General features: G+C 37.7%; 1 protein-coding gene across 1 annotated transcript in view; it reads right to left on the bottom strand.

Annotated features, from left to right (window-relative positions):
- The window catches only part of ORC5 (origin recognition complex subunit 5), a 64,892-nt gene extending 39,346 nt beyond the window's left edge, over positions 1-25,546 (bottom strand). Inside the window, exons 1-5 of the mRNA XM_049783402.1 lie at positions 25,393-25,546; positions 22,648-22,740; positions 18,377-18,577; positions 6,043-6,117; positions 2,668-2,779 (exon numbers count right to left, since the gene is read on the bottom strand). Of these exons, the coding sequence (XP_049639359.1) occupies positions 2,668-2,779; positions 6,043-6,117; positions 18,377-18,577; positions 22,648-22,740; positions 25,393-25,464 (553 nt within the window). The 5' untranslated portion in view covers positions 25,465-25,546. The remainder of the gene's footprint in view (positions 1-2,667; positions 2,780-6,042; positions 6,118-18,376; positions 18,578-22,647; positions 22,741-25,392) is intronic.
- Between the last annotated feature and the right edge of the window lie 475 nt (positions 25,547-26,021).

The following is a 26,021-nucleotide window of genomic DNA, read 5'->3' on the forward strand; positions in this document are numbered from 1 at the left end:
GATAGAACCCCGGTCTATCCTAGGCTAGCGCTTGCAAGGCAGACACCTTACCTCTAGCGCCACCGTTCTGGCTCCTAGATAAGGTATTTATAAGGAGGGAAAAAAAATCTGTGAATCTTGAGGACAGAGAAACTATCTCAAATGAAACATTAAAAAGATTTAAATTTTAAATAACAGGTTTAAAATCAAATAAATGTAAGATAAAATATCAAATAAAATCAAGTGGTCTAACAAATAACGCAGTCCCAGAAAAGGAACAAGAACTAGTGGCTAAAAGGCTCAAACCATATATCCATATGTCCAACAAGCTCAAAAAATCTCCAGTAGTATAAAAAAAATAATGATACCCTTATTCATGGCCTATTTCTTTAAGACTAAATATAGTGATATATCATGGAGTTTATAATAAATGTGAAAGTAAAATAAACATAGATAACAATAGCACAAAGAAAACAAGACAAGAAATTAAACCAATGAGATTTTCAAGTTGCTGATTGGAATATAACATACCCTAACTGATATAACTAAGCTAAAATCTGCACTATAATCCATACAAATAAAAACTAAAACTTTACCAAAAGATGAGTCTCACATGTATGTTATTGAGACAATACAACAGGAATTCTAAATTGGAACTCTAGAAATCACTGCTAAAATAAGAAATGCCCTAATATCACAGTGTATTTCTAAAGAAGATATATACCAAATCATAATTAAATGACATTAATCACAAAAATAATCCTTTACTTTGATTTAATATCAGCCCCATGCTTACTTATTTGACTGTATTCTGGCTTACTAATTTGTATTTATTTTAATTATGTAATTATGGTGGTTTACTTAAAATAGATATATATATATTTTTTTTGGGGGGGGGCCACACCCGGTGACGCTCAGGGGTTACTCCTGGCTATGTGCTCAGAAGTCGCTCCTGGCTTGGGGGACCATATGGGACGCCGGGGGATCGAACCGCGGTCCGTCCTAGGCTAGCGCAGGCAAGGCAGGCACCTTACCTCTAGCACCACCGCCTGGCCCCTAAAATATATATTTATATATATTATATATGATATATATGATATATATTAATTATATATGTTTATATATAATATATATAAAGTCCTAAAGTTTAATAATCAAAATAAACTTGACTCTTTTGCTATATACTTTTCAAAAATTTATAAGCCCACTGGTAAGATCACTTTCTTTATATCCTTAAACTGTATCTATGTTTTGTAGCTCTTTAACATTTCAAAATCATTTCTACCATTCACAATGCAATTCTTTTATACAATTTCATTAATATGCATAAAACTAGACACTTAAAATAACTTTTTAAATTTTTAAATAATTTTATTTTTATTCAACCTAAAATAAATCACAAAACCTTAAATTTGAAATAGTAATGACATAATAAAAAATATATATATATATTGGTGACACTCAGATGGATCTGAGCACAGAAATGGATCTGAGCACAGAAATGAGTCCTGGCAGGCTTGGAGAAATATATGGGATTGCGGGGATCAAACCCAAGTCAGCCAGATAGTAAGCAAATGTCCTAACCTCTATGCTATCACTCTGGTACCAAGAATAAGGAAAATTTTTAATAAACAAGCCCTCTCCAATTCCTTTCTTATTTTGTGATTTTTATGGCAAAGAAGCTATTGAACACAAGAATTTCCTCATCTATTTAAGTTTTGTTTATTTGGGGGCTACAACCAACATTCAGGGGTTTCTCCTGTTGTGCACTCAGATATAATTCCTGGGAGTGTTCAGGGGACCATATGTGATGCCAAGGATTGAACTTGGATCAGCTGCAACAACTAACTGTAAGGGAAGTGCCCTTTCTGTTGTACTATCTCTTCCACCCCTTAGGTTCTTTTACACCCCCTTCTTTTGGTTAATTAACTAAGACAGGGGTCTTACTTGATTATTCTTGTAAAAATAGTAAAAATGTGTTTGTTGATCTTATTAATAAATGATTACACCTGATTTATTTAGAGGGATAATGTTAATGAAGCCAAGGTGAAGCAATGCTATTTTTTTCCAGTCTGTTTCACCAATGTCTCAGTCATACTCTTTAAATCAGAAGTATTATTTGTATTGTGAAAGCATAGTAGTCTACAGAACTATTCGACAACACAGAAAGCAGTTATTTTCTTCCAAAGGAAAAAAAATCATTAAAATATATTCAATTTAAGATGACTATTATAAGAAACAGGGGCAAATGGCTGAAATTATGAGTTACAGAAATAAAAAATGAGATATATAAAATCAAAGACATAGCCACATAGCACTTAAAGTAAATGGTAAATAAATATGTCTCATTTAAGTCTTCTTTGCATACTGGTTATAATCATTATATGTGTATACTTAATGTACTTATCTTAATGTACTTAAACACTGAAACTATATCATTAATGCACAAAATATATGCTAACTACCTATTCAAAAGATTTTAGTAATATACTTCCACAGTTCTTTAATAAAACTTACATATATATCGAGAAATGTAAGAAACATTTTAGTTGAGATCAGTAGCAAGTCATAACAGATAAGATTATGCATGACACAAGTATTTCCATTTGAACATGGTAGCTGAACCTTACTAATAACAAAAGCTATCGTACTGCACATCATTTTTCAAAACAATGCCTTAAAAATTACCTATGCTATAATCAGGAAAATACAAGACAAATGGCTCAAAGCATCCAGAATTTGGACGAAACTTTTCCCACACTATTTCGCTGAGAAAGAGAACAGTCACATTTCTGTCAGTCTGTAAAAGAAAGATAAATAAAAATAACTATGCATTTAAAAAGTTCATCATATCAGTAACTTCGTTTGAGTTCTTTTTTCAAATAAGTCCGGTAAGTTCCAATATATAAGCTTTTATTTACATATTAACAAGCTGAATTTAGAAACCTAATCAAGGATCTCATCCACTTGCAAATTTTCATACACAATTACAGAAATTTCCATAAAACATTTTAGGTTAATTGACATTTCAGTTACCTATCAATAGAGGGCAGTCATCAAGGATTTGTTTTATAGAAATTCAGAAACATATTTGCTTGAATAAAGACAAGGGCTTTTTATGGAAATTTTCTAAGAAATCCTTAGCATTCAATAAGCAAAAAATAAAAAGCAAAATACTCTTATTTAAATGGCTACAACAAGTCAGAAGAATTAAGTTGAAGAAAATAGATATGCCCTACCAATAAACAATTATGATGGTTAGTTGTGTTGTTGTATGTTGTGTTGTTGCTATGGTTGACAGTGATGCAAATCAGTCTTATCTAGAAAATATGTAAGAGGAAAGAAGAGAATCCCATAAAGTAATAAAAAAAAATTACAGATACCAAGTTGGGATGCAGGTGGAGTTACCCCAAGTGGAGTGTATTTAGAAACCAGAAAGGTGCCAGAAAAGAAAAAGTCGCAGAGTGGAGGGACATGGGTGACTCAAAATGGTGTGCGCCTTAACTCAAAGATTACTTTTAGTTGAATATATATTAAAAACCTAAGTAAGTTTAAATATTGCTATCTAAAATGTAATTTCTAAGTAAAAAGACATAATTTAAAAATATACTTAAAAATTAAATCTACAGGGCCGGAGATATAGCATGAAGGTGGGGCATTTGCCTTGCATGCAGAAGGAAGGTGGTTTGAATCCCGGCATCCCATATGGTCCCCCGAGCCTGCCAGGAGTGATTTCTGCACGTAGAGCCAGGAGCAACCCCTGGCGCTGCCGGGTGTGACACACACACACACACACACACACACACCAATTAAATCTACAGGGGCAGAGTGATAACACAGCAGTAGGGTGTTTGTCTTCCACGTGGCTACGTGGCTAACCCTGGACGGACCAGGTGTCCCATATGGTCCCCCAAGCCAGGAGCAATTTCTGAGCACATAGCCAAGAGTAACCCCTGAGCACCTCTGAGTGTAGCGCAAACACACACATACCGCAAAATTAAATCTACAAAAAAAATTTTATAAAGTAGATATGTTAGTAATTTGTACTATAACTGTTGTTTTGTCCCCCGTCTATTCTTAAGACCCACTCTCATATATGAAATATTATACTTTGATGTTGGCTTACTAGTTTTGTTTAATGTTCACTTAATTTTATATATTTATTTAGAAAAAGCTGGTTAGCAGTGAAGACTAAGATTAATAAATCAGTAACTTGGAAAACTTTAGTATCTTTATGAAAGAGGAAAATACTTTTACTTTCAAATGTATTATATTGTTGTCTTATAATCTCATTATTTAAAAAAAATTATTTTACTTATATAGAAATAAAAGTGCATGTTCTTAATGCAATCCTGATTACAAAGTATTGAGTTATATTTCCTTTAAGATGACTTCAAAAGCATTTCATAAAATCAGTTAAACAATATTAAGTTAAAAAGAGGGTATTTATCAATCTAAAAAAACTTAAATTAATATCTTATCTGTTTAACTCCAAAAACTTTCACTATACAATATCTATCTTAATTAAGCTTCATTTTACTCAGCAAAATAATATGAAATGAGAAATCTGTTGCTGTATTCCTCTTAAATGAAATACAATTTTAGAAACCAAACATGTTTTCAGAAATGTCAAAACAACAATTTTCTTTTCTGACAGAGTTGAAATTACTCTGAATCTATTAACTTTCTTTAGTTTCCATAATCAAAACGTTTTTTAAAGTGAAAGGTTTAACTACATGATGGAATGTACAAATCACCATTACTAGGCACAAGGGAAAAATGTAGGGTAAAGAAACTGCACGGGCAAGAAAACAAGAGAATTCACTCTGTGGTGCTAGTCTAGTCAGATCCCTTAAGCCCCTTAAGGCTTATCTGGTATAGCCTAGAAATCACATAAACACTGCAGACAGACACCAACACCAAACAAACTTCAAACACCAACAGACCTGAGCAGCACCATATCCTCAGATCCTGACCATGAACTCTCTGTTCCAAATGGCCAAGTGTTACTGGAAAGGATAGAGCACTAACTGTAGTCCCCCACCCGCTGCCAAAAAAAAAAAAAAGTGGGTAAAAGGAATGCACTCTGGCTACCAGCAGAAGTGGAAAGCAATGGATAATAGTACATGTGAAGGCATGCAACAGAAAAAACCAAAACATTATAAACAATACACACACACTCACAAAAGTTAAGAAAAAAAAAAAAAGACAACTACTCAAAGAGGATGGTTCCTGGTCTCAACAGCAAAATGCCAAGGTATTAATAAGACTGGGAAACATTAAACTTTCCACTGGGAGGAAAGTTCAGGAGAGCTAAATACTACTCTAACTTTCCTCTATCATCTGTACACTGCTCCTTGATGACACATACTAAAAATAAGTTTAGGAGGCAGCCTTATGTACAAAATGATTTATTGGCACTTAGAAAGTCTCCCTGAACTTCTAGTAGCTTATTACAATCAAATAATATAATTAACATTTCAAAGGCAGAAATATCAGGAGACAGATTTCTACATTTCAGAATAGATATAACATTATTTATTTGTTTTTTTGTTTTTCTTTTTGGTTTTGGGGCCAAATCAAGTTGTACTCAGGGCTTACTCCTAGCTCTACGATCATGGATCAATCCCTATGGGATACGAGGGATCAAATCCAGATCAACCACATATAAAGGAAGTGCCCTACTGACTAGACTATCACTCTAGCTCCAACATTATTTAAATTACTAAAATGAAAAGAAAATTTAGACCTGAACCATTACTCTAGCAAACACCTACAATGTTTCAGCAGATAGTGCTAGTCACAATTAAAAATAAAACAATATAATTTTAAAATGTCATAAAGTAACAAATTAGTTTTCATATTAATTTTAAATTATTTTATAATATATTTTATAATAAATTTTATAATATATAATATAATATAATATAATTATGTCATAATTTAGGTTATATTTTATATTAAAATTATATCAAATATCATTTATTAACCTCTCATACATCAAAATGAAGAAATTTGAAATATAATTTATTGATAGGAGAAATATTCTTTTATATTACTTACCAGTTCTTGTAACCTTAGAAACCCAGGCAAAAGATTTGCTTCCATATCTCTGAGATACTCTGCTTTATCCAGAACCTTTTATTTAAAAAAAAACATTAATTAACAAAATTTTTAAAAAGCATTTTTATACTTCACAATTCAAGATGTGAACTTCCCTAACTTGTTACATAGAAAAATTATAAAATAACTTTAATTTTTAAATGCTACTTATATTTATAGAGACTTTTCAAATAGAACAAGTTAACTTTTTTAACCCAAATATCTAAACAGAGAATGAATCATAGCTATATTTAAAGTTTTACTTCAGTATAAGTGGGACGTGGTTCCACACCATAACCAATTGTGTACAAATACCACATTGTGTACACAAGAGCAATGGTAATAGCAAAACTGAAGGGAAAAATTAACAAGATTTTATTGGTACATTATCAAAAAGGATGATGTGTAAGATGCTCCAAGGTCAACTAAAATAATTATGTTCATTTTTTTTTTTAATTTTTATTTTGATCATAATGGTTTACATAGTGTTGACAATAATATTTTAGGTACATATTTACATAAAATCAGGGGGGATTCCCATCACCAAATTGTCCTCCCTACACCTCCATTTCTGTCCTACCTCCCATTTCCTCTTCCCTCATCCCAGGTCGGCTTGAATATGTGGTCCCCTCTTTATCTAACCCACAACTTAGTAGTCTTGCACCTGTTTGGTCTTGATGCCTCCCTTAGTTCCCCCTCTAACTGGAGGCAGGACTAGCTAGTTCAAGTTGCGTGGTTTTGTTTGAAAAAGAGAAAAGTAATAAACTGGGGTAAGGATCTAATACCCCGAAACTGGGCGGAATCCTTCTAGAGGCTCTCATCATCGTTTTGAGAGATGGAGAAAAAGAAGGTGAAACACTCCACCAGTACCAAAAGAAGTGTCAAATATCTAGTGAGGGCTTGAGCTGTATCGATAAGCACCACAAAAAAAAAACAAAAACAAAAAAAAAAACAGGCAAACAAACAAACAACAAAAAGCAAAACAAGCAAAAACAAACAAACAAAAAAAACACACCATGGTCTTGAAATGAGAAACATGGCATAGCACATAACGAAAGAAAAGAAAGGAAGAGAAAATATAAGTATGGTTGGGGACAGTTTCAATAATCACTCCCAAACAGAGAAATCGACCAAAATAGATAGGTGAATAAAAATAATAACAACAATAATAAATGGAGGTAAAAAATATATAGATAATAACCAAGGTTTTGTGCTTTTTGTATTTTTATTTTTTCCCTCCTGCCCTGGCACAGTAAATATTGGGGTCATTCGAAAAGGAATTCACTTGGCCTAAGAGATATGGGGTTTCTCCGTCCTTGGAGCATACTGTCATGGGATCAACACTAGACTTTGCTCAGGAGCCTTTACTCTCCCGGTGGTGGTTTTTTTTTTTTTTTTTTTTTGGTGTGTGAATTATGTTCATTTTTAATTGCAATACTAAGACATTAATTAGGGTTAAACCAATAAATTAATTGTGCCAGGGATGAGGACCCATATCATGATCCCTGGTCTCAAATAAATGTTATTTATTGTTTTAAAAATAAAACAATAAAAAGCAAGTTAGGGGGGGCAGAGAGATAGCATGGAGGTAAGGCATTTTCCTTGCATGGTGAAAGATGGTGATTCGAATCCTGGTATTCCATATGGTCCCCTGAGCCTGCCAGATGTGACTCCTGAGCACAGATCCAGGAGTAATCCCTGAACACTGCTGAGAGTGTGACCCATAAAAACCAAAAAGAAAAAACAAACAAAAAAGCAATTTAGGACCAGAACTATAGTATTGTGGGTAGGGTGCTTACCTTGCACATGGCTGACTATGACTCAATCCCCAGCATCCCATATTGTCCCTAGTGCCCCGCCAGAAATAGTTCCTGAGCTCAGAGCACCACCTGATGTGTTCTGTCCCCCCGCCAAAAAAAACTTAATGTCTACTATGAATTGAAAATGACAGATCTGACTTAAGTGAAGAAAAATTCTGAATCTTATCACATAAAAGTTTCTTTCTCTTGAATTACATACTAAATATTGCTTAAGTGGCTCACTAATTATAATTTAGGTAAGATTTAAGTATGTGGTCCTGGTACCCCACTAAATATTTTACTCATTATGAGATTGTATATTTTTAAAAAAATATTTTTTATTTAAATCACTGTGATTTTAAAAGTTGGGTTTTAGACATAGAATGTTTCAGGATCAATCCCACCATCAGTGTCACTCACCCTCTACCAATGTTCCCAGACTCCATTCCATGGCACCACCCCTGTCCCAGTTCACCATTATAAAAGGCAACCTTTTATAAGTTTCATGTTAAAATTTGAGTCTCCTGATAGTTAGTCTGTCCATTCTTAACATTGCCAATGAACTTGAGACCCCTTGACCCCTGATCCTCGTCATTTCAAGATTATATTTTTAAAAGTACTTATCCTTTATATAACTTTCTAACTTAGCTTATATAATGACATAATGAATATAACATATTTATTAATAATACAGAGTATATACATAGCAAATAATACTTATGTAAGTGTATATAAATATAATGCAATGATTAGGGAACAATGAACAAAGAAAAATAATGCAAGTCTAATGACATTAATATTTAATTATTGAAACTGGGTAACAAGTTCATCAAAGTAAATTAATAATACTCTTTTCATATGTTTGAACTCTCCATAAATCTCATGAAATAAAAGCACTGTATAAAATACCTGTCATACTTTTATTTTTACCTTTTATCAAAGAAATTTTAAAATTACATATCAAAGTAGAAACATTAGTATCATGACTCCCATATATATTTTGCCCCATCCTAACGAACATTAATATAGTTTGTCTTGCTTCTGTTTCCTCTACTTTTCTTCCATACTACCTCTTTCTTTTGTGTGTTTGTGGGGTAGGTTTGGGCAATACACAGTGGTTCTCAGGGACTACTCCAAGCTCTATTCTCAGGGAACCATATAGGGTGTCAAGGACTGAATCAGAGTACTTCACATAAAAGGCAAGATTATCTAGATGAATTTTGTTTGTTTGTTTGTTTTGGGCCACACCCGGCAGTGCTCAGGGGTTACTCCTGGCTATCTGCTCAGAAATAGCTCCTGGCAAGCACGGGAAACCATATGGGACTCCGAGATTTGAACCAATCACCTTAGGTCCTGGATAGGCTGTACCAACTGTTGTAAATTCAATTTGAAATTCCTTAATGATTTTCCACTTGGAATTTTATATTCTCTGGAAAAATGTCTATTCAGGCCTTTGTCCACTTTTTTTTGAGGGGGGCAACCCAGTGAAGCTCAGGGGTTACTTTTGGCTATGCGCTCAGAAATCACTGACTTGGGGGAACCATATGGGACGCTGGTCCATCCTATGCTAGTGCTTGCAAGGCAGATGCCTTACCTCTAGCGCCACCGCTCCAGGTGCCCCCTTGTCCACTTTTTAATTTAAGTAATTTTTGTTTATATTTTTGTAAATTAAATTTATTAGTCTTCATCTACATTGGAAATTAACTGCTGAATAATTAAAATTGGGGCTGGAGCAGTGGCGCAAATGGTAGGGCGTTTGCTTTGCACTAGGATGGACGGTAGCCTAGGATGGACCACAGTTCCCCGCAGTTCTATCCCCCGACATCCCATATGGTCCCCCGAGCCAGGAGGAAGCAATTTCTGAGTGTATAGCCAGGAGTAACTCCTGAGTGTCACCAGATGTGCCCCTCAAAAGAATAATTAAAATTATTTTCCTAATAAATATTAGATCTCCTTTCCAATTTATTGAGTTTCTTTAAAAATATTTAAAAATATGACTGTGACCAGAATACACGGTTACAAAGTTGTTCATGACTGAGTTTCAGACATATAATGTTCCAACATCCATTCCTTCACCAGTGCACATTTTCCACCACCAATGTCTCCAGTTTCCCTCCAGCCTCCCCTTACCTCCTGCCTGCCTCTGTGGCAGATGTTTTTTTTTTTTTTCCTCTCTCTCCCCTCTCCCCAACTTTTCCTTTTAGGCACTGTGGCTTGCAATACTGTTACTGAAAGGGCACCCTGCATATCACTTTACTTCTCTTTAATACCCAGTTTTTGTCCAGAATGATTATTTTCAGCTACCATTGTTATAGTGGTCTCTTCTTTGTGCTAACTGCACTACCACACCACCACCACTCCCATTCTTTGTGGCAAGCTTGACCAGTCTCTCTGGACCTTTGGTATTTTTATATCCCACAAATGAAAAAATTCTTCCTTTTTTAGGCTAGATTTGGCTATTCAATCCTTTAGTGATTCCATATACATTTTAGTGTTAATTTTTCTGTTTTGGTAAAAAATGTCAATGGAATTTTAATAGAGATTACACTAAATCTGAAGATGATTTTGGTAGTATAGATATTTAAACAGTATTATTTTCTTCTACGGGGCTAGATATAGTATAGGGGTTAGGGTACTTGACATATGCAGTCAACATGGTTTGATTCCCAGCACACATATGGACCCCAAACATTGCCACAAGTAATCCCTGAGCACAGAGCCAGGTACAAGCCACATATGATGTAGCCCCAAAACCAAGGAGATAAAATAATAATTCTCTATATATAAGATTTTCAGTGCATTTTGATTGATGGCAAGATATTTAAGTTCACCTGCTACATATTCTCATAACTAAAACCATTCTTTCTTCCACCCAAAAATGTTTTCTTTTGTTTCTTTTCTATGCCAGTAATTGAATTTATGGCCCCATACATGCAAGGCTCACTAAATTAATCCAGAACCCAGAAACCTGCTTTTTAAATATATTTATACTTTATTAATAACTTAAATAGGAATAAAATTTAAAATGCAGAGAAAAATTTCCCTGAATAGTTCAAATCATTTTATATCAATTAATAGTCTGAAACAATTTGAGTAATCAACTTAACATATTTCCTTCCTAATTAGTTTTGACAAAATAAAGCGAAAATTGGTTACTGCTAAAAAAAAAAACAATTTAGACTCTCCACTTTGCATTCTCATTATGCAATTTTCTCTGTTTAAATTACTCTTTAATCCAGGACACAATTAATTCACATAAATTGGTTCATTTTTATACCCACTTTAATAAAAAACACAAAGCTAAAAATGACTGAGTTCACTTCTCTGATGTTATAGGTATCCACTGTAGTTAATAATTTTATGGTATTCTAATAAATGACCCTTCAAAAGCAAATATGATAACCAATAGAAATGCAAAACTTTTAATTCATATGCAAAATATTTTTCTTAATAAACTAGGGAAGGCATTCCACAAAGTCTTGATTTATTAGCCAATTTACATACTAGAAAATATTCTTAGCGTCCTTCTCTATTATTGTCTAAGAATTCAAGCTTACCAATTTATATATTAGTCTACATGTTTACTCTAAAAATATTTACAGTAGAGGTCAGAGCAATAGTACAGCAGGTAATGTGCTTGCCTTGTATGTAGCCAGTCTGGCTTAAATCGCCAGCACTTTTGGTTCCCCAACTGGTACCAGCACTGAACCCTGAGTACAGAGGCAATAATAAGCCCTGGGCATCACCTGGTATGGCCTTCAAAACAAATTAAAAAACAAACCAAAAAAGGGGTTAGAGAAATAATAAAGAGAATAAGGTACTTGCCTTGTACATAGGTGACCCTAATTCATGCTAGCACCCTGTAAGATTCCCTAAGTCAGTGATTTTCAATTATTTTCTGTCATGCCCCCCTAGGAAAAAGAAAACATTTTTGCACCCCCCGCGTGACTATAAATAGTATCTTTATTTAAAAAAAAACTGTAACCTGCAAAACAAAAATGTATAAAATAATTTGCGCTGATTTTTTAATTGGAGGTGATGTCTGGATGAATGGCTACAATGAGCACGTTTTGCAATGCATAGCTTTTCGAAGCGGGGTTTGAAGCAGGACACAGCTACTCTCAGCTCCAGAGACACACAGAGACATAAACACAGGTCTTAGCTTGTTATGACAGTGTTTGCCGAGCGCCCCCCTTTACAAGAGCCTCGCACCCCCCCCCCTGGGGAGTCGCGCCCCACTTCCACATAAGGGACTCCCTTCTATTATGATGGGCTTATGTCTTTAAATTCCAATTATCCTGTTGCCTACCCTACCAACCTATTTCCTAAATGTGTGGTTTTTCATTCTGGGAGGTGGGGGACAGTGCTCAGGGTTAACTTGTGGCCCTGTGCCCAGGGATCACTCCTAGCAGTGGATGGGGGACTATATGTTGTGCCAGGGACCAAAATGGGTTTGGACACTTGCAAGATATGCACCCAACTTGCTGTACTATCTATCACTCTGACCCCATGAGTGATATATTTTTGTTTGTTTTTTCTTTTTTGTTTTGTTTGTGGGCCTTACCCAGCTGTGCTCAGGGCTTATTCCTGGCATTGTGTTCAGGGAACTAACTATACAGGGTGCTGGGAATCGAATCTGAGTTAGCAACATGCAAGGCAAATACCCTACCCACTTTGGTCCTATGAGGGCTTTTTAAAGTGTGATCTGTGGCTTACAGGAGGATGGGAAGGTAGGCAGGAATATGAAATCCTTCCAAAGAAAGATCACTATATAAATCAAAATTATTTACGTAAAACACTAAAATATTTTCCTTTTTCAATACATTTACAATTTCACTAATAGTGTAAAAGTACTAGTGGAGTAAACTAAAATGAAAACTCACCAAAGAGAACTGACGGAGCAAGCCAAAAATGCCAAAAAGGCCCAGCAAAGGTCTGATTTCCCTAGTCCCTAGACTAGAAAAGGGCAATGAAATGAAGACCTCTAGAACACTACACTCCAAGTTTTCTTCAGGCATCACAAATATCTTCTGTCTTGTTTGTTCTTTCTTATATCTGTGAATACCACAAAGATCAGTCACTCAATTTGGTTCTTTTTTTTTTTTTTTTTTTTTTTTGGTTTTGGGGCCACACACAGTTGCGCACATGGGTTACTCCTGGCTCTGCACTCAGAAATTTCTCCTGGCAGGCTCGGGGGCCATAGAGGATGCCAGGTAACGAACCTGGGTTGGTCGTGTGCAAGGCAAGTGCCCTCCCTACCTGCTGTGCTATCGCTCTGACCTCCACAATTTACTTTTTCTTACTCTTGTTGAAATTCAGACTCAAAACGGAAGCATCACTATCTACATGCTCACAGCTTCCAAATATTATCTACACTGTGCTGCTTCTCTTTCTTTTTGTTTTGTGTTTTGGGCCACTATCAGTTGTACTCAATTTACTTCTGGCTCTGAATTCAGGGATCACTCCTCGTGGCCTGAAGGAGCATACGGGGTGCAGGAATTGAACCCAGGACAGATGCAAGCCAAGCCAAGCACCTTACTCAATATTCTTCTCAGCATTAATCTTCTCAATCTCAGACTCAAATGTCCAAATGACAACTCATAATCTCTGACTTCTTTCGGTCCTTCTCCATTTATCTATCAGAAAATTCGGTAAACCTGAGGCTGGAGTGATAGTCCAGTGGGTAGGGTATTTTGCCCTGCACAGGCTGACATATACAGGTTTTATCCACGGCATTCCATATAGTCCATCAAGCTCACCAGGTAATGAGCATAGAGCCAGGAGTAACCTGAGCATCACTAGGTAGGGCCCCAAAACCAAAAACCAAAACAATTAAAAACTATAAACCCTGCCATCCAAATATAAAGAGAAGATTTCTTACCACCTCCACTGTCCTTATCTTAATCAACATTAAGTTCTAACTAAATTATCACAAATGCCTCATAACTATCTGTATTGAATTAGTGTTATCATAATACAGCAGAAAAAGAGGAGGAAATTACTATCTTACCATTCTGGGAATTCTGCCTCCAAGATCAGCATACATGTGCAAATGAAGGCAAGCAAGTCCAGATTATAAACTAGAATCTGTTCTAGGACTCTAAACTCTGGATACATCTTCAGGATTCAGCTAAGTTTTCATTATCTCGACAAGGTCTTCCCTATTACTTCGACTGTGAAAAACAACTACTCTCCCATATTCACTTGCTTTTCCCTTACACTGTATTATTAGTACATTATTTATGGCATACTTCATATTTAATGGTATAAAGTAAAATTATAATCTACAAATAGGCAGCCATCTTTTTATTCTTTATTTTCAGTACCTACCTAGTACGGTATCTGGCATAGAGGAAATGCTCATTAATATGTGTTAGTTTAAAAAAAAAGACTTTCTTGCCAAAGCAATTAGGCCAGAAAAAGATATCAAGGGCATCCAGATAGGAAAGGAAGAAGTTAAGCTCTCACTGTTTGCAGATGACATGATAATATATATAGGAAACACTACTCTACCAAAAAGCTTCTAAAAACAATAGATTCATACAGCAAAGGGGGGGGCTACAAAATTAATACACAAAGATCAATGGTCTTCTAATGCACCAATAATAATAGAGAAGAAATGGACATTAAAAAAGCAATCTCATTCACACTAGTGTCACACAAACTCAAATACCTTGAAGTCAAGAAAACTACAAAACCCTGCTCAAGGAATAAAAGAGGGAGGGGGGAAAAATAAAACAAAAAAAAACAAAGAACAAAACAAAAATAAAAGAGGACACAAGGAAATGGAGACACATACCATGTTCATGGATTGGGAGGATTAACATCATTAAAATGTCAATACTCCCCAAAGCAATATACAGATTTAATGCAAATCCTCTAAGGATACCCATGATATTTTTCAAAGAAGTGGATCAAGCACTCCTGAAATTCACTTGGAATAGTAAACACCCAAGAATAGCTAGAGGAACTCTTGGAAAAAGAAATATGGTAGACATCACTTTCCCCAATTTTAAATTGTATTTCAAAGTAACAGTCATTAAAACAACGTGGTATTGGAATAAAGACAGACCCTCAGATCAGTGGAATAGACTTGAGTATTCAGAGAATGTTTCCCAGACATACTATCAACTAATCTTTGATAAAGGAGCAAGAAATGCAAAATGGAGCAAGGAAAGCCTCCTCAACAAGTGGTGTTAGGACAACTGGTCAGCCATTTGCAAAAAAACAAACTCAGACCTCAATCTAACACCATGTACAAAGGTCAAATCCAAATGGATTAAAGACCTTATATCAGACCCAAAACTATAAGGTATATAGAACAACATGTAGGTAAAACACTCCACAACATTGAGACTAAAGGCATCTTCAAGGAAGAAACAGCACTCTTCAAACAAGTGGAAACAGTGATAAACAGATGGGACTCTATTAAGCTGAGAAGCTTCTGCACCTCAAAGGAAATAGTGCCAAGGATACAAATGCCACCCACAGAATGAGGGAAACTATTGACCCAATACCCATCAGACAAGGTACTAATAACTAAGATATACAAGGTACTGACAGAACTTAAAAAAACAAAAACATCTAACCCCATCAAAAAATGAAAAGAAATGAACAATTTCTCAAAGAAGAAATACAAATGGCCAAAAGGCACATGAAAAAATGCTCCACATCACTAATCAGCAGGGAGATGTAAATCAAAACAACAATAAGGTACCATCTCATGCCACAGAGACTGGCACACATCACAAAGAACAAGAATAAGTGCTGGCGGGGATGTGGAGAGAAAAGAACTCTGATTCACTGCTGGTGGGAATTCTGTCTAGTTCAGCTTCCATGGAAAACAATATGGAGGTTCCTCAAAAAACTGGAAATTGAGCTCTCATATGTTTCAGCTATACCACTCCTAGGGATATACCCTAGGAACACAAAAACAATACAAAAATTCCTTCCTCACACCTATATACATTGCAGTGCTATTTACAATAGCCAAACTCTGGAAACAAAAAAGATGCCCTTCAACAGATGAATGGCTAAAGAACCTGTGGTACATATACATAATAGAAAATTATGCAGCCATCAAGAGAGATGAAGTCATGAAATTATCCTATACATGATGAACATGGAAACCATTATGTTGAGTAAAGTTAAGTCAGAAGGAGAGAGAGACACACACAGAATAGTCTCGCTCATCTATGGTTTTAAGAAAAACAAAAGACATTATTGTAATAAAACAAGAGATGAGGGCTGGAAGGACTAGTTCTCGACGTGAAGAGTGGTGAGTGTAGAGAATGACTACACCAACTATCATGACAATGTTAATGAGTGAGAGAAGTAGAGTGTCTGTCTTGAACACAGGCAGGGGGTGGAGGACGGAGATGGAGGCATTGGTGGTGGGAATGTGGAACTGGTGAAGGGGGCTGTTCTTTTTATGACTGAAACCCAACTATAATCATATATGTAATCATGGTACTTAAGTAAAGGAAAAAACATAAAAATCAAAAAGAATCAGAAATATAAAAATAAAAGTAAAGCATAAGAAAATAAAAAATAAATGAAAGACTAAAATATAATTGTGAAAGGAAGTACTTTTTTTTAAATTTCTGCAGCCTAGGGGGTCAATTCCAGATCCTTATAGGTGAGAGGAAGAAAGTGTTTACCTGAGTCCTATCCCTGAACATGAAAGAAACCATTTTAGACACTTATGGAGACATTTAATGACATTTAAGTTCCTTCAGTGAATTCCTAGCTGTTAAGATAAGGCATTATACTAAAAGTTGATTCATATTCCTGAGATAATTTTTTTTAAGTTTTTGGGTTGCACCCAGCAGTGCTCCAAGGTTACTTCTGGCTCTGCTCTCAGTAATCATTCTTGGCAGACTGGGGGGAACATAAGTGATTCTGGGGACCAAATCTGGGCCTGTCACATGCAAACCAAGTGCCTTAACTGCTGTACAATTGTTCCAGATCCTAAAAATTAAAATATCATTTTACAAAACTCATTTTGGGGGTGGGAGGAGAATCATACATTGTGCCTCTGTGTAGGTATTAGTTAATAAGTTCAGGTTCCAGCACCAGGCCTATGCTGAGAGCAACTCTGACCAACACAACCATTGTTATCAATTTCCCATACACAACAATCAACTAATGTGGTTCCTAGCAAGCACCACTACCAAAGGTTTGAGCAAAGCAACCTAATGTGCAATCCTTATAAAAGGAAAGGAAAAGAGGGAAGAAACTCACTGGTATAAAACATAGCATAATTTCAGTTGTCTTGAAGTCATTTCCACATTGATATAATAATTATAATCCAAACTTAACCAATCTAAAATCAAATGTTCCTCTTTCTCCATTAACCTGTCTGCATACAATGGACAAGGCTGATCTTCACTGTCTCTTCCATTGACTATATTTTTTGTTTTGTCTTTGATTGGTTTTATTTTGGTTTGGTTTTTGAACCACACTCAGAGGTACTTTGGGGTTACTCTTGGCTCTGCATTTAAGGGTCATTCCTGGCAGTGGTTGGGGGACCATATGAGATGCCAGTGACGGAACCCCAGTTGGTCTTGTGCAAGGCAACCATTCTACCCCCTGTACTATTGCTCTGGTGCCCCCCATTGATTGTTTATTGCCTCTTCTTCCCTAGCTAGTTTAGGTCCAAATATTCTCTAATATAAACAGTTATACAATCTTCAAATCATTTCTTCCCACTAGAGTCCAACCACTTGAGTGCTTTTAGAGTTATCTTTCTTAAAGTATGCTTATTGCTCAAAATCTATATACAAGTACAGGAGAGATAACTCAGGATCTGGGGTACATACAAGGTAGGCATCAAAATCTGGTGCCATATGATCTCTGGTTGATCTGTTTGATCTCTGGTGCTATATGACACCCACCAGTTCCACTGAGTCTAATTCTGAACACTGCCATGTATACCAAGATGGCACCAAGCACTACGAAAAGATTCTGGAAATCCCCAGCACTGCTAGGTTCAAATTGAATTCATCTAAAAAACCAGCCTGAATATCACTGGAAATGGCCTACGGCCACCCTAAATACTGCCTGGGAGCTCTGACACCATCCTCTATTCCCATTCCCCAAAAAATCACAAAAGCAGACTACTTGTCATTCCTTGGCTTCCATTTCTATCTGCATATCTTGGCTCTTCTGGTCCCTCTATCTAAAATTCCTCTTTCTTGGTTTCTTCTTAACTACAACTTTAGATCCATGTAAAATGAAATCACCTCAGGAAGCTACACTAGATGCAATTTAACTAGCACTTTGTATCTTAAGGCCATTACAAATCACAGCCTGCACAGCAGTATGTAGAATCCAAAGGGAACTCCAGTGAAATTAAATTGGATAAAAAGCATATTTAAATATTTTTTAATCCCAAAAAACTTTACATGTGATTCAAAACAAATATAGATGAGACTTAAGATAATAACCATAACAATCTTCTTTCAAATAAAATAGGATATAATTAAATTACTTACGATATATACAGTCTGATTCTTGAGATTTTCAGCTTTGGTTACTTGTTTAAACAAGCGAACAAAGTCATTAAATGTTTCACAGGTTATTTGAGTTGAACTTTCATCTTCTGAAGAACTAAGATCATTTAACTTGTTTAAGATTTGTTCCAAAAGCAGTCTTATGGTGAAGCATTCAACACAATTCACAAAGACATGAGGAAGCTGAAAACAAAAACCAGAAGTGTAAAAGGAAAACACATCCACAATAATGGCTCTGCTACATAGATGACATTTTCCCTTCTAAGATTTCGCCTCATTGTTCTATAACCTGCAGTGTACTAGGAAGTTGGTCACACACACATATACACGTGGCTAACATGCATGCCAGCTGAATAATTCTGCCAATGAATAAATCAACAGGGGGTTCAAGTATGGTGATATGAGGAAGATGTTGAGTAATTTATTTGACTCATCTTCCCACTCCTCACTGTCAAAGTTTTAGTGTATTTGTTGTTGTTGTTATTGTTGCACAGGGTGAATGGAGCCTGCTGGGTCACACGTGACAGTTCTCAGGCTTCATTCCCATTCTTAGAACTGCATATGGGTCCCAGGGATCACACAGGCATTAACTACATGCAAAGCAAGTGCATTAACCTCCTGTACCTTCTCTAACAATTTTTTTTGTTTGTTTTGGGGCAACACCCGGTGATGCTCAGGGGTTACCCCTGGCTATGCACTCAGAAATCACTCCTGGCTTGGGGGGACATATGGGATACCAGGGAATCGAAATGTGGTCTGTTCTAGGCTAGCATGGGCAAGACAGACGCCTTACCACTTGCACCACTGCTCCGGCCCCTCTAACAAATTCTTAAGAAGAAACGAATGATAATTTTTTTAGTGGGAATTAATTCCACAGTTAGAATGTCAGAAAATAAATTTAATGATAAATGAGACAAGATTTAAAAAAGTTTTAAGAGTTAGAATTTAGAAGTGTTAAGTCAGAACCTAGAATTAGAGATACAGTATAGAAGTGTATAAAATGCTTTAAGGTCAATCTTGGTCAACCTCAGGCACTAAGCATCACAAGGTGTAGAAATGGAGTCCACCAAGCACTGTTGAAGCAGCCTTGGTCATTCCTAGCACTGCAGGGCCTACCAGTACTGCACCCTCAAGTCCTCACATTAAACCACTAGCATGGTTGGAGAATTGCCAGGTAACCCCCTGGATCTCCAAAACACTTGAAAAACAAAGAATTACAAACCATAGTCATCCTCCTATAAGGATTGAGAACTGGCTCTTCATTTAGATAGCTATGAAAATGGAAGTATTTCCAGAAATAACAACAAAACAAAAGTCTGTTCCCAAAATGAAATCACAAAATAAATGCTACTCCTTCAGAAGAAAACTTGTGGCATGCACTACAAATAATGAAATTTATATTTATTTTTAGTGACATTCCATAGATCTTATCCAATCATGCTTTCTTTTCTCCCAGGAAAGGCATTATTAACTACAGTTACATCATACTTATTTATGCAGTTTTTTACTTGTATTTGATGACGTCCTCCCATTCCCTTAGAAACCAAAGTCCATTAACATCACCTGTTTTATGGGTCCAATTTACTGCTCTTTGCTTGCTACCCAGGACCTTCAACATAATGGCAGTATTCTAAGTATCTCTTTGTGTATTTATGCCAAAAAGCATAAATACAAATGAGTTAGCCTGTATTACAATGATTATGTAGTTACAAAAATTGTATCATGTTGGGGACCACAGATATAGTATAGCAGAATAGGGTGTTTGAGTGCACACAAGCCCCAGAACCCCATATGGTTCCCTGAACCTTATAAGGAGTGATTCCTGAGTGCAAAAACCAGAAGTAAGCACTGAGCACTTCAGTATGGGTCCCCCCAAAAAATTAAGAAAAAACACCAAAACTTGTAACATGTTTAAAATAAAATACAGGATGCCAGGAAGATGATTCAAAGGGCTAGGGCAGATATAATGCCCGAGGAAGGCACTGGTTCAATCTCGCACCAAAAGTGGCCAAGACAATAGCCTCTAAGTAGTAATTTGATTTTTTTTGTTTGTTTTTTTTTTTGTTTGGGGGCCACATCTGGTGGTTCTCAGCTTGAATCTGGACTCAGAAATTACTACTGACGGAGTCAGGGAACAATATGGGATGACAGGGACTGAACCTGGACTGGTCCCATGTAAGACAAATGTCCTACATGCTGTACTCTCATGACAGCTCCAAGCCTCAATTATTGAGGTTGGACAAAACAACAAACAAACCAACCTAACCCTGAAATATTCACATTTGATTCTCAAGCCCTTTTAAAATCTGGGTGGGGCACTCCAAACCTAACAGTGCCCAAATAAGATATGAGGTACTGGGGATCCAATGATAGGCCCTGAGTCAAATACCCAGCTTAGTTCTCAGGCATTTATTTCCTATATTTATTTTTGGACAATTCTTACAGGGAGTTTTCATGTATAAATGCCTAAGCCAGAAGCTCATACACTCTTATTTTTAAGTGTGCTATATAAAGTCCGTGCTTCTATGGTTTGTTTGTTGGTTTTTTTAACCTCCACTCTGCTCATCTATATTTTTTAAATGTATCAGTGATCCTCATGATCAAAGACTAAATTCCATGTTGGGGATATTTTAAGACATTCATAGTATCAAGCCAGAAAAAAAAAGCATGTACAATCACCACTTAAAGGATTAAATACTATGAAATAATTAAAAAATTACTATATGTTTATATGTGAAGAAAGGCTGGGTATGGGTAGAGTTTTGTATCTGTTGAGAGATACTGTTAATAGAGCATTGGGTTTCCATAGCTGATGAGATTAAGAATTATTGGGGCTGGCGAGGTGGCACTAGAGGTAAGGTGTCTGCCTTGCAAGCACTAGCCAAGGAAGGATTATGGTTTGATCCCCTGGCGTGTCATATGGTCCCCCTGAGCCAGGGGCAAATTTCTGAGCGCTTAGCCAGGAGTAACCCCTGAGCATCAAACAGGTGTGGCCCAAAAAAAAAAAAAAAAAAAAGAATTATTAGTATTGATATAACAATAGACAAAACAGATTTTAGTATTTTAAAGTTATCATGTATTTCCCCACAAGTATAATAAGCTAAGTTAGAGCAATCTGGCTCATCTTAAAAAGTAACTTTCTGGTGTTAGAGAGATAGTATAGTAGGTAGATAGCTTGCTTTACAAATGGACGACCTGGGTTCGATCACTAGCACCCCATATGGTCCCCCAAGCCCACCAGGAGTCAATGCTTAGTACCACCAGTTGTGGCCCAAGCACCCAAATAACATTTTCTTAAAAAGTGAAAGTTTGGGGCCGGGTAGGTGGCGCTGGAGGTAAGGTGTCTGCCTTGCAAGCGCTAGCCAAGGAAGGACCGTGGTTCGATCCCCCGGCGTCCCATATGGTCCCCCCAAGCCAGGGGCGACTTCTGAACACATAGCCAGGAGTAACCCCTGAGCGTCAAACGGGTGTGGCCCAAAAAAAAAAAAAAACCAAAAAAAAAAAAAAAAGTGAAAGTTTGACACAAAGGCTCAAGGTAAGGGAAAGAGAAATAAAGGGGTTAAGATACTTACTTGCATATAGACAATCCTGATCCCCAGCACCTCCTATGATCCCCTAAGCTCAGAACCAGAAATAAGCCCTGTGGACTATAGCCTCAATCCTCAAAAAAGGTCTCAAGTTAACTAATAATGCCTTCAAATTTTTATAGTTTTGAACATATTCAAACAAAAGTTGATCACAAATGTTTTATGTAATAAGATATTCCTTTAGAGTAGTGCTTCTCAATTATTTTCTGTCACGCCTCCCCCAGGAAGAAAAAAACATTTATCGCACCCACCACGCGACTGTAAATAGTATCTTTATTAAAAAAAACACTTTAACCTGCAAAACAAAAATACATAAAATAATTTGAGCTGATTTTTTTAATCAGAGGTGATACCTGGATTAATGGCTACAATGAGCACGTTTTGCAATGCATAGCTTTTCGCAGCAGGGTTTGAAGCAGGACACGGCAACTCTCAGCTCCAGAGAAATATAGACATAAACACGGGGCTTAGCTTGTTATGACAGTGTTTGCCGAGGTCAAACGCGCCCCCTTTATAGAGCCTGCGCCCCCCTGGGGGGTAAACCCCACTATTTGAGAAGCACTGCTTTAGAAGAAGATAAATTATACTTAATAATCACTTAGATCATTCCAGTTCTAGAATCCCCTCAACAAAATCCATGCAGATAAAATTTAGGGTTATTCTTACCTCCAAAGTTTTCAATAAAGTTTCTGTTACATAGGTCTTCCCACTAGCTGTGTGTCCATATATAAAAATAGAAGGGAAGCTAAAGTGATGTCTCTAAGGGAGAAAAGACAATCAGTATACAAATATAAAAATAAATATATAAACAACAAGTCTTGAAAAAGATTATCTGTGGTAAAATATTTTACCCGAATCACTTCAACAGTGCGCATTCAGTGGATGCATTTTATTTCAACTCTAAGCAACTTTCTAATCACGAATCTGTTTAAATTCAACTCTTCTAGGGGTGTAAGGGGGTTGGAGCCACAGAAGGTCATGCCCAGGGGTTACTCCTGGCTCTGCACTCAGGAATTATTATGGGTGGTACTCCAAGAACCATTTGGGAGGCTAAGGATGGAGTCTAGAGGTAAGCAACATCCAAGCAAGTCAAATTTCTAGGAGTTAGAGTGATATTATAGTTGCAAATGTACTTGCCTTACACAAAGATGACTAGGGTTCAGTTCTTGCCACCCCATTTGGTCCCCTTAGTCCCAGCAGAATTGATCCCTAGGCGGAGAGCCAGGAGTAAGCCCCGAGTAGGCTGGGTGTGGTTCCCTAACAAAACAAAAAATTCTATCCCTGGACTAAGGAGATAGCTCAATGGGCTAGAATTGCAGAACTGTGGGGCTGATTGATTAATTGATTGGCAACTCATGGTTCTCTTAGCACCCCCACCCTGCCAACACCAAGCACTAAGCTCAGGAGTAGACTGTACTACTAGACCACCCCTACTCCCATGGGAGGGAGGAAGGGGGGGAGGAATGAAGGAAGAGAAAGGAAAAAGAGAAGGAAGAGAAGGAAAGAAGACATGGTATTCAAATACATGGTAATGAAGAATATAAAGTTACATGGTAAAGAGTAAGAAGTCAATAGAATTGAGGAAGGTGGTTCAGAGTTTGGGGGAGAGGAAGAGCAGAGTCTGCCCAGGTGGAGTTTCAGAGGCAGAGTTCTCCAAGGAATTGAGTAAACTGAAGGAAGAGGGATCTTCGAAGAAAAAGGGATGGCAGTGCTGTGGGATGATTTATACTGGGGGGAAGGAAGTCCCCACTAAGTTGATCAGACCCAGCGAGTACTCTAGGTCTATTTCTGGGCTAACGGGGTTCACCAACTACTTATATTCGGTCTCTAGAGACCCTACTGCAGGTAGCAGTCTCCTGCCCCAAGAAGGCTTGTCAGGATAAGATAAAAAGGGAAAAAACAAAAACAAACAAACAAACAAAAAAACCCAATGCCTCTAGAGTCCAACACAGGCATGGTGGGCATCCTTGCTACCCAAACATTTGAAACTTCTTTTCTGGAACCTTGCCACATAGCCTGTACTTATTGTGTGATGCATTAATAACCACATTATAACATCTTTTCGAATGAACTCTTGCATTATTTTGAACTCTCACTTATTTTTATTAGGAACCAAAGTGATTTACAAAGTTCTTTATAACTAAGTTCAGGCATACAACGTTCCAACATCAATATCAAATTCCCTCCATCAACTGTTCTAAACTCTTAAAAAAAAATGTTATAGGCCTGAGCTATAGAAGAGCAGTAGGACGATTGCCTTGCACATGGCTGATCCAAGTTCAATTCTCAGCATGCTATATGGTCCCTCCAGCACTGGCAGGAGTAATTCCTCAGTGCAGAGCCAGGAGTAACCTGGATACTGCCAGGTGTGGCCCCAAAACAAAACACTTTTATAACACCATGATTTACCAAGTTGTTCATAATACAGTCACTTCAGGCATTAAATGCTCAAAGCCCAATCCCACCACCAGCATGACAGTCCCCTAACCAATGTCCTCAATTTTCCACCCTCCTCCACCCTATCCTGGCCCCTTGCAGGCAAAAACAAGTTTACTTTATATTGTTTTAACTCTGTTACTTAACATCATACCATTACAAAACCTATTTTTACACAAACAGTAGCCCAAGTGGGACAACTGTAACTAGATGAAGCTAAATAAAAGACCAACTTTATTGCAGTCACATATATGTGCAACTTCATATGCAGTCACAGATTCGGTCCTTTAGAAGGAGGGGAGAGGTTGCCACTAGTACTTCAAAAGCCACTCAACTACCATCCCCTCACTTCTGGAGAAATTCCAGCAAGCAACCCAGAAAGTGTGGGGGGGGGGCAGAGAGAGCGGTGCCTGTGGGAGAGCAGTACCGTCCTAAACTTTAAACTTTAAGGCAAGATCCAAGTCGAAATAATCAATCTGAAAGCAAAAGCCTCAGCAGAAGCCACCAGTCTAGAAAAACAATCGGAAAACTCAGATCAACTTTGGTGAGGGTGTGACTGAGAACAACAATTTGGCTGAGAAGATACCCCTCTTTCCTGAGAGGTCCCTGTGAAAAGCCAGGGAAGAAAGAGGCCCAGGATCGAGCTCCTGGGGTTCTTCCTTCCAGCCTTGGGAAGCAAAAAGAAAAAGCACCAAGGTTTGAACCACGTGGCTCGCACTCCTATGGCCCGGGGATGCCAACTTCGGCGGACCCAGTCTCCAGGGGCACGGATCGGGGGGGGGGGGGGGAGACACACTTGGGCTCTAAATCGATGCCCCACGAGCACCTCCAGCTGCCTCTCCCGCCTTCACCCCTCAGCAGAGGGCTCGATCGTTCCCGCTGCTCCACACACTTCTCCTGCACCAGGTCTCCCAGCCCAGGGAAATGTTCGCCCCCGGGACTGGGAAGAGAAAAGCGCGGCGTGACAATCAATACCTCTCCGAACAGGGACCGCAGGGTGGACACCTGAGACTCGCGGCAGAGCACCGTGTTCTCCAAGTGAGGCATGCTGCCGGGAACCGGAGTGGGGGCGCGCAGCCCGCCGCCAGCCTCGGCCGCGCCACCAGCAACAGAGTAACCCCGCAGAGCAGCGCGGTGGCGGCTCCCGCCGGAAACCAGACTGGCGGGGTTAGGGGAGGAGCCGACGTGACCCGCGACGTCGTGACGTCACGTGCCGCGCGTAGCCCCGCCCCGTCGCCGGTGTCCGGAAGTGCTGGGCTGGTTCTCTGGGCCCAGAGCTTAATTAAGACTTCTCTATCTGTTCAGGGCAGGCTTCTTTGACCGAGGCCTTTTCCTCCAAATACCCAAGAACACGCGCCTAGGGATTGGGAAGAGCTCAGGTCAATTATAAGCATTGAATGTAATAATTCAATGACTCCCCATATCGTGGCCCTAGCTTTCCCCGTCAGGTGCCCCAAATGATGAAATACATAACATTTTTTGGAACTGTCCAAGGAAGAGTTCGCATGCATCCGAGGCCCACCTCTATACAGAAACTAGTCAGGGCCAACTAAGAGAATGTAAAAAAGATGAGTGATTGTGAAGCAGGTTCCAGAGAAGAGATT

This window comes from Suncus etruscus, chromosome 1 (genome assembly GCF_024139225.1).
Source record: "Suncus etruscus isolate mSunEtr1 chromosome 1, mSunEtr1.pri.cur, whole genome shotgun sequence".
Lineage (NCBI taxonomy): Eukaryota > Metazoa > Chordata > Mammalia > Eulipotyphla > Soricidae > Suncus > Suncus etruscus.